At 48.9% G+C, this 9788-nt stretch overlaps 1 protein-coding gene across 1 annotated transcript in view; it reads right to left on the bottom strand.

Annotated features, from left to right (window-relative positions):
• Nucleotides 1–770: 770 nt before the first annotated feature.
• PRSS45 (Putative serine protease 45) overlaps nt 771–9788 on the bottom strand; it is a 57671-nt gene continuing 48653 nt past the window's right edge. The window contains exons 5-10 of the mRNA XM_007168847.2: nt 9297–9534; nt 6899–6925; nt 3155–3302; nt 2373–2647; nt 1338–1501; nt 771–1004 (exon numbers count right to left, since the gene is read on the bottom strand). Coding sequence (XP_007168909.2) covers nt 771–1004; nt 1338–1501; nt 2373–2647; nt 3155–3302; nt 6899–6925; nt 9297–9513 — 1065 coding nt within the window. The 5' untranslated portion in view covers nt 9514–9534. The remainder of the gene's footprint in view (nt 1005–1337; nt 1502–2372; nt 2648–3154; nt 3303–6898; nt 6926–9296; nt 9535–9788) is intronic.

The following is a 9788-nucleotide window of genomic DNA, read 5'->3' as shown; positions in this document are numbered from 1 at the left end:
AACCATAAAGATATTTTACTTAAGGATGCTAACAATGATTACTTCTGGGGAGGGGAGCAGCATTGGTGGTGGGGGTGAATGAGCAAGGGAGAATCTTTCATGTATTTCTGAATTTTTTTGGTAAATCACAACAAAAATTCAGACATAGCTTTTAATTGTTTTTAATTTTTTAAAAATGTAGGAGGGGAACTTTTGAAATCAGGTTTTTTTTTTTAATGCCATTTTTTTAAAAAAAGAAAGCTGATTTTGGAGCACGATATGTGGGTCCTTCCTACTGTCACCTACAGTGCATGTCGCAACTGCTCTCTTACAGCACGCCCACTTTACAGTTGAGAAAACTGATGCCTCAGGCCCAGGCCCTTTCCCAACGCCCCAGCACAAGTGATATAGCAAAAACCATCAGTCCCCACTCTGGGGAGCCTCCTGGCAGAATTAGTTCCAGGAGGCCTTACCCACGCACCAACCCCCAACTCCCAGGGCCACCCAGAAAAGAGAACAGAGCCAGCTCATGTTTGCACAGGTTTAATCCCTGCTATCCTGGTCCCCAATTCCAAAGCCCTTCTAGGCCACACTTCCCTTCTCCTGGTCACTCAAGGCCTAGTCACCTACCACATCCCTTCCCACTAGGAGGCGAAAACAGGACCCAGTCTCCCAGGGGTCACTCTTTCCCCGCCTTGACCCTTGTTGAATACAGACCCATGACCTTGGTCTAACCTTGACCTGGCCCCATTCGGCAAAGGCAAAGCACGGAGAAGAAAGGAGAAGGGAGATCAGGGGCCCATCTGGGGCTGCAGCAGCCAGGACAGGAGTAGGAGCCAGGAGGAGGTGCAGGGGACTGAGAGAACCCCATTGCTTATTTGCTTCTTGATCCATTTGCTGTATTTGGTGATATGGGTGTACACGCCTGGATTACGTACTTGGGCGCAGGCCTTTTCCCAGGACAACACCCCAGCAAGAATCCATCTGCCCTCGACTTCACAAGCCAACGGACCCCCAGAGTCCCCCTAGGCAAAGAGAGAGGAGTGACGGAGGCTCTGGACCCAGCTGGGACCCAAGGGATTGGGGGACCCAGAATGCCCACCCTCTGAGTTCTGCTTGGAAGCTTCTTTCATTCCTTGAGGATCTCACTACCTGGAGTCCTCCTTCACTCCTCAGTTGGGGATCCCATCCCAGAATATCAGGCAAAATCAAAGTCACGGGGAAGGAAGATGGGAGCAGAGCACTACCTGATGATGATGACAAAGAGGGAGGCCAAGCAAACCTCTCCCTGGGGAAATGCCCCCCACCTGGAGTCATCCCAACCGAAGGAGAGCTGCCAGAACCTCCCAGAAACTTACATAGCACAAGTTTTCTCCATAATTGGTGGCACAGATCATGTCCCCCAGGACAAGCGGGACAACGCGGGGGATGAGGGACTTCTTGCGGTAAATCCGGTCACACATCTTGTTGTCCATAATAAACACCTCGGCCTCCCGCAACTCTGGGGTCAGCGTGGAGTTGACTGTGGAGGAGTCCAGTGGGGTGAGAACTGACTCCTCACTCTACTCAGCCCTGCCTATTCCCAGGGTCTTGTCACCTCCATCCTCAAGACTCAGCCACACCCCTTCACACCTCCATGCCCTCCTTCACTTGGCCCTTCCCCCTGTGGTGTGGACCATGTCTGGCAAGCACCTTGCCCTCTAAAGCTCTATTTCAGGATCCCTTTCTCTGGGAATCTTTTGCTCCTGAACCAGGCAGGCTACAATCCAAGTTTCAATGCAACCACTCAGAAATTGAGACCCCAACGCCATGCTGCTTCTCTCCAGCCTCTGAGCTCTATACTGGCTGTGCCCTCTGCCACCTGATTGACATTTGCTCTTCCTTCAGGCATCTCAGGCAGACTCTCTGCCAGAGCTCATCCCAGATCCCTCCCGACTTGCTCTCAAGATCACCTGACAAAGTCTTTGCCTCTTTCCTTGTTAATCTGTGCTTCCACCCATACTCAGTTATGAGTTCCCTAGAGGCAGGGCATGCATTACCAGTGACAAGGGTTTGGCATGTGGCAGATGCCTGAACATTGAAGTTTGTCAGGTGAACAAATAAGTGACTGAGTGAATTTATGAATCCCTGACTTTGAGCTTCCGTAAGAGGCAAATGATCAGGTTTCCCTAGGCCTAAATGAAGTGCCCATAGCAAATGCAATGGTGTAAACCATGGCAACGGTTCCCATGTGAGGAGCAATCCTAACACATCCAAAGAACCAGGGGCCAGAGGTAACAGCCACAAGCTTCCTGAGAGGCACCATGAGGGGGCTCAGCAGAAGAGGCCCCAGAGGAGGAAAGGAGTGTACCCTCTGGGGTACCACACGTCACCCCCGACCCCATCCTCCTCACCTGAGAAGCGCTGTTTAACCTGGCCCCAGCCGGTCACCCAGCACTGCGTCCCAACCTTCAGGTTGTAGTTGGGCTCCGGGAGGCAGATGGGCTGCACGTACTTGCTGACAACGACAGGAGTGTGAAGCTGGAGGAGGGCAACATCACCCGTGATGAAGTTCCGGCCCCAGTACTTGGGGTGCATAATGACGTCCCTCACAGGGATCGAGAGGGCCCTTGTGGAGTCCGTGGGCTTCAGCTTGGAGGTGCCGAGAATCACTGAATACTCTTTTGTGCTACAGGAGACACAGAGCCCCACCTGGTAGATGTCAGGTTCTCAAGCAACACTATGCTCCTACCTCCACCAAGGACGTTCCTCTTAGCAGAAGTCCTGCCTGATTTGCCCTGCTCACTCCATCTTGCTCATCCGGCCAGGGGGCCCTCGGAGTCAGAGATATGACTGCCTCCTCATTCATCAGTCAAGCTGATTCAAGTGGCCTGGTCTATGTGCTGTGTATTCGAGTGTGCAGCTATTAGCATGCACGCATGTTCTAATGTGTGTGAGGGGTGGGGTGTATACGAGGTGTATGCTGTTGCCCTGGTCAGGATATAGTCTTTGTTGCTTGGGGCTCCTGCCCCAGCTCAGTCCCTGGCCCTGTGAGATCATGAGCATGACTCTTCCCTGTTCTGGACATCCCTTCCCACTCCCCCCCATCTCCCCCACTGCCACATTGTTTCATAGAGGAAATGAGGAGTCTAGGCTGGGCCCACTGCAGCCCTGGGTCTCCATGGGCCACACTCACCCTTGGATGCAGTGGGCAGCAGTCACCACCCAGTCGAGATCAATGAGGGCCCCTCCACACACGTGCTCATTTTCCACTCGGAGGCTCACCTCCCAGGGCCAATGGCGGGTCACGTCCAAATTCTTCGGCCACCAGGGTTTGCCACAAGCTTCAGGAACAAGCGTGACAGGGAGATACAGTGGCCGCATAGAGGAGGATAAGAATGACTGTGACCAAGATGCCCTCCAGGGTAATTTGCATGAGGCTGTAAACTTGGGGACTTGCTTCCATTTCAAAGAAGGGGAGACTGAAGGTGAGAGAAGAGCAGTGGCCTGCCCAAAGGCATTCAGCTGGACAGAAAATGACAATGACAGCGATAAAAAGCATCAAGACAGAAACACAGAGACATGACAGGAGGAGGAGAGAGATACTGAGACACACAGGGAGCAAGCAGCACAGAACCTCAAAACAAGGGAGAAGCATAGAGGGAGCCCCAGGACAGGAAATGTATTTTCTTGTGTCAGGGTAAGTCCCTAGGCCACGTTCCTGAAAGGCTATAAAGCTTTCTGCATCTCTTAGATGCAAAAGGCCTCTGTCCCCACACTACTCAGAGTCAAGAAAAGCTCCAGACTTCTATGTCAGAAGTCTTTACATAGACCATTCAAGAAAAAGTCCCAGCATGGAGCCAACAGAGGCCTCCCACTCTGTGTAACAGCTTACACACTACCAGTTTGCAAGTAGTTCCAACAATCAAGTTGTATGACTGTATGAATATGAACACAGATGCAGAAATTGTAAATAAAATATTAGCCAATATTATATTTTTTAAAATAATGCACCATGATCATGTAGAGATCGTCCTGGGGAACAAGGGTGGTCCCACAATGGAAGTGCTCTCTGTGTATTCCCCACATAAACAGTTCTTTTTCTCTAAAAGAACTGTGCTTTTCTCAATAGACACAGAAAAAGGCATTTGAAAAATTCAACACAGATTCACGACTAAAAAACAAAACACTCTTACTTAGCAAACTAGGAACAGAAAGAAAATCCTTATTTATACAAGTTATATGCCACAAACCTACAGCAACCATCATATAACATTAAGAAACAGGCCAAAAAAATTATACTTTCTGAAGCCAGGAATAATGATACTTTGTGGGAGGAGGACAAAGGAAGTAACTGGGAGGACATAAGGGAGCTTCTGGGTGCTGGTACTGCTCTGCTTTCTGACCTGGGTGGAGACTGCACAGGTGCGTTCACTGTGTGATAATTTATTGAGCTGGACACATAATTTGTGTACTTTTTTTGTGTATGTATATAATACTTCAGTAACTGACTTTTAAAATCAATAATATTTCTTTATGCCAACCAACCTGAGTATAGCACAACTATATTCAAAATAAGATACAGTTTATAGCTAAAAATTATAAAATACCCTGGAATTAAAGTATCCAACACTAAGCAAGATTTTTGCAGTAATACATTTTAAACTCTAATAAAGGACACTGAAAATGACTGGCATAAATGGAGAAAGATCCATTGCTTTTAAACAGAATAACTAAATATTTCAGATGTAATTTTTCCCAAAATTAATCTATAAAGTCACTTACCCAGTTAGAATTTTTAAGAAATTTGATAAACTTACTCTAAAATTGAAATAGAAAAACAAAGGTCCATAAATAGTTCCATCTTTGACAGAGCAAAGAAGGGACACTTGTCCTAGCAGATATTAAGGCACACATCAAAGCCATAGTGACAAAAACAGTGTGGTATTGACAAGGACAGACAAGTGGACCAAAAAAAAAAAGGAATAGAGAGCTTGAGATTGTTTCAGAGAATACAGGAACTTAATGTAAATAAAGGAGCCACCACAATCAGTGAGTAAAGGATGGATTGTTGAGTAGACGGTGCTGGGAAAACTAGCTCACTATAAAAGAAATAAGAAAAACAAAACTGGATTCCTCTCTAGTAGTACTTGAAGATCTAAACGTGAAAGGTAAAACCGTAAAGTTAACAGCCAACCATGCGGCATGGGATGGGAAAGGACTCTTTAAACAAAACCTCAAACCACAATCCATAAAGCATTAAACTGATTAACTTGATTACATCAAAATCAAGGACTTTTGACCCCAGGAACAAAGTTAACAGCCAGATGACAGATTAGGAGGTAATATTTGCAATATCTAAAATCAATACAAGACTTTTATTAGGAATATACAAGGAACTCTAGGAAATCAACAAGAAAAAAGAATAGACAATATGCAAAGGATAAAGACAGTCAATTTATTAGAAGAGGAAACTCAAGAAGCCAACAGCACATTGAGACATGCTCAAACTCATTAGTAATGAGAAAAATGTCAGTTAAACTAAGAAGTCACTTTTGGGGCTTCCCTGGTGGCGCAGTGGTTGAGAATCTGCCTGCCAATGCAGGGGACACGGGTTTGAGCCCTGGTCTGGGAAGATCCCACATGCCGCGGAGCAACTGCGCCCGTGAGCCACAACTACTGAGCCTGCGCGTCTGGAGCCTGTGCTCCGCAACAAGAAAGGCCGCAATAGTGAAAGGCCCGCGCACCGCAATGAAGAGTGGCCCCCACTTGCCACAACTAGAGAAAGCCCTTGCACAGAAACGAAGACCCAACACAGCCATAAATAAATAAATTTAAAAAAAAAAAGACTTATTAAAAAAAAAAAAAGTCACTTTTTTGTCTATTAGATAGGCAAAAAATGTAAAAGCTGGATCATGCCAAGGGGTGGGTGGTCTGTAGCAATATATACACCTTCACAAACTGCTGATAGGAATGCAGAGGGCTGACTCAATTGGAATATGGACAAATATAGATTAAAATATGCTATCAATGTAAATTTTTGAAACTGATAACTTGTACTGTGGTTATCTAAGAGAATATTCTTAGAAAACACACACCAGAGTATTTAGAGATAAAGAGCCATACTGTATGTTACCCTCAACTGATTCTGAAAAAAATTTTGTGTGTGTGCGTGTTCCTTGTACTATTCTTGCAGTCTTTTTTGTAAGTTTAAAATTATTTCCACATAAAATGTTTTTTTAAATGGGACTAAATGAAAAGAGGAGGAAACAGAAAGAGATCTAGAGAACATACTATTTGCATAAGTTAGAAATACATGCACACAAAACCACAATATGTATTTTTACAAAAACACAAACAGAAAGATACACATCAAATATACAAGAAAGGCTGGGAGAAAGGTGAAGAGGGGGAATAGGGGTGGGGCATGGACACAAGCAGAAATAACTTACTCAACCAAACAATCCATAACAAATCAGGGTGCATCTGTGACAAAGGAAGCCCGTGAACAAGCAGGAGCAACCCAACCCTCCACCCCTGAGGTCTAAGGAAAAAGACAGGAAGACCCCAGAAGAGCCAGGCTCTGCAGACACTGCCACAGGGCCCCAAAGGCTCCATTTGCAAATAAACAGTTTAGAGCTCAAAATGTTTCTGTGTGGAAAAGGGTCTGCATCAGCTTCCTGGACATGTTCCCTGATGGGATGCAGCCTGGGTTGAACTTGAAGAGGTTCTGCATTCCCATAGGAGGCCCAAATACTCTTTTAATGTGCACTGTTGAGTCTGTACGTCCTGAACAGCACAGGCTGTTCTTTTGAAGGCAGGCCATTTAGACTGAATTTCTGCTTCCTATAGACCCAGAAACACTATCTCTGTGACCCTCTTCAGAACATACCCTCCCAGGATCCAAGGTTTTCTTGAAGCAGGGGCTCACCTTACCCACCTGGTTTGGTGTTGTCTCCTTTGTAACCTGGAGGAGAAAGGGGGACAGAGATGAAGTAAGAGGTTGTAACAGGATGACAGTGAAGAGGTGCATTCTTCATTAATTAGTTAATTTATTCATTCACCAAATATTTCCTCACCTCCCACTCTGTTCCCAGCCTGGAGCCCAAGGCCGTGGGGCTGGGGGCAGGGAGCGGGGGTGTACAGAGGTGTATCAGACAGATACATCCTGTATTTGCCCTTGAGGAGCAGGTTGCCCAGCAGAGGAGACATAAGTAAACACACAATCACCCATGTGCGATCAATGCGGGGACAAGGCCACAGGTGTCAGGTAAGCCCAGAAGAAGCGGTGGACAGGGAGGTTTCTAGAAAGAGGGGTTATTGTGCCAGATCTTAAAGATGAGAAGGTAAAACAGAAATGAAAAGTGACAACGACATTCTTTATGAAAGAAACACCATGGTGTAAGCTGGAGACTCCAGAGGATAAAGGGCAAGGCCCATGATGGCAAGAAATGATGCCAGGGGAAGAAAGTCAGGGGTCAATCACAAGTGCCTTCATAAGCCAGGCCAAGAAGCCTGAGTGAGACTCTCTGGGAGGAGGGAGGCCAGTGGAGGTGTGACATGGTCAGACTTGTATTGTGAAGGCAGTATGGAGAATAGATAGGAAGGTAACAAGACTGAACGCAGTAAGATCCCACCATAGGCTCTGCAGAACCCAGGCAAGAAATGAGGGCTGAATGAAGAAGTGGCAGTGAGAACAGACTTGGTGAGCTGGATGTGGGACTGAGGGAGAATGGTGAGTCTAGGATGACCCCCCAGTTTCTGATTTTAGAGAAGAGTGACTACTATCCACGGAGTAAGAGAACCCAGCTTATAGGAAGAAGAGGGCCTCAACTTCGGAACCCAAGGAGTTGAGATGGTTCTAGGTCATCCAGGTACAGATGTCCAGTAGGTGCCTGCACATCCATGCACGTTGTTTTCTGAGGCAGCATCACATACATGGCAGCTCAACGCCCAGCGCAAGTGAGTTCACCCAGGGAGCAGTGAAGAAGGAACCCAGACAGCATCTTAGGGAACACCAATACGTCAGGGGTGAACAGAGCATGGGTGGCCTGGGAGGGACACAGAAGGGCAAGGGAGTCACCCTGAGGTAGAGGAGAATTAGGAGGCATGGCCTGAGAGAAGCCAAGGGACTAGAGAAAATGAAAAAAGAGGGAGGAGCAGAAAGGTTAGGGACGACAGGGCAGAGACATGCCAGGAATGGGCTAAGGGTTAAGTGAGAAGTGAGGAAGCACCTGAAGGAAACATGAAGTAAAAACTTATTTTGAGAAATGTGGCAGTGAGGGGAAGAGATAGGGTTAAAAAAACACAGCAAATAGAAAGGGAGAGGATAAAGATCTATGAGAGCGCAGGAAGGGCCCCGAGTCCAGAGCAGGGGTGAGCAGGCTGACCCTGAACAGGAGGCCTGTCTCTGATTCCTAAGGAAAGGGGAGAGGGTGGCACTGAGTCGTCAGGCTTGGAGGGGCCCCCGGGGCTGAGGGAGTCAAGGGGACAGCACCTGAGGGCACGCGTTTCCTGAGGGAAGGAAGCCGCTGCTAGTGAGGCACCCTCGGTAGGAGCAGAGGGTCTGGGAAGCAAGTGAGGTGAGTAACATTCCTTTAAGGGTTTGGAGACCACGAGTTTGGCCCGGACCGCCTGCCTGGAGCGGGGTCTCCAGCAGTGCCCTGCTGCGTGGGAAGATGAGCGAGGCTGGGCTGGGGGTGTAGAGCGTGAGAGGCCTGAGGATGTCGTCAAGAGGGTGGTTCGGGTCTCAGCCGCGACATCCACGCCTCCAGGAGGAAACGCGGGGGTGCCCCCCGCACCACAAGGCCCCAGGAGGCTACAGGGCTGGCGGGTCTGAGGGCGGAAGCTCAGAGCGCGGGAGTCTGGGATCCCCGGGACCGCCCTGGGAGATGCCCGGAGGGGTAGCAGAGGAGAAGGGGCTGCGGGTGGGCGCCGCGGGGCCTGTCCCGGCCTCGAGTGCGGGTTGCGGGGGGGGGGGGGGGGGGGGGGTGGCGGTGTCGGGGAAGAAGGACCCAGAACAGGAGCGGCGCAGAGCAGGCGCCGCCTCACCGGAGTTCAGCAGGAGCAGCACCAGGAGGCGGCAGCTCAGGCCCGAGGGCCTCGAGGCTGCAGGCCCAGCGCTGAGGCAGGACAACGACGCGGCCATGAGGCCCGTGAGGCGTCCGCTAGCGGCAGCAGGTACGGCTCGCACGAGCCCCGGACGCCGCGACTACGTCTCCCTCACATGACGCACGTGACGCAGCCCCGGCACGTGACAGCCCCTCCGGCATGTGATGACGTCGCGGACCCGTGATGGTGCCCCCGGAACGTTGAACGTTCCTCTGCACTTACCCCACCTCGTGCGGGTTCCTTGAAGATGACTGCAGAGCCTGTCATTGCCTCCACGGTGGCCAGTCCCATGGAAGTACCCCCAAGTGCCTTAAGTGGGTGACTGTCCCCCAAAACCTGGCCGGTGAAGGCACATCCAAATCCATGGACTGGTGTTGGCACCTTGTCGCCCAGCCTCTGATCATAACCTTGTTTCCCTGGGCTTCCTGCATTGGAGAGCTTCATAATTTATATTGACTTGAGAATCTGAAAAGGTGTAGAAAGCACAAGAAAAGAACAGTAAGGCTAGGGAATCAGGGAGGATGTCTTTACAAAAGTGACATTTAAGCTGGACCTAAGATGAACAAAGAGTCTTGGGGGAGACCTCAAAGGAAAGGCATTTATCCTCTTCCACAAACCGTCAGTGGGATGGTGGAAACTGAAAGAAATGGTGGCGAATACCACCATTTCTTGGGCTTTCACAGGGTGTTTTTGTAGAAGAATGTGGTCTTTGGATCTGC

This window comes from Balaenoptera acutorostrata, chromosome 10 (genome assembly GCF_949987535.1).
Source record: "Balaenoptera acutorostrata chromosome 10, mBalAcu1.1, whole genome shotgun sequence".
Lineage (NCBI taxonomy): Eukaryota > Metazoa > Chordata > Mammalia > Artiodactyla > Balaenopteridae > Balaenoptera > Balaenoptera acutorostrata.
The sequence above is the reverse complement of the archived record's forward strand: the minus strand, read 5'-3'. Positions and strand labels throughout refer to the sequence as shown.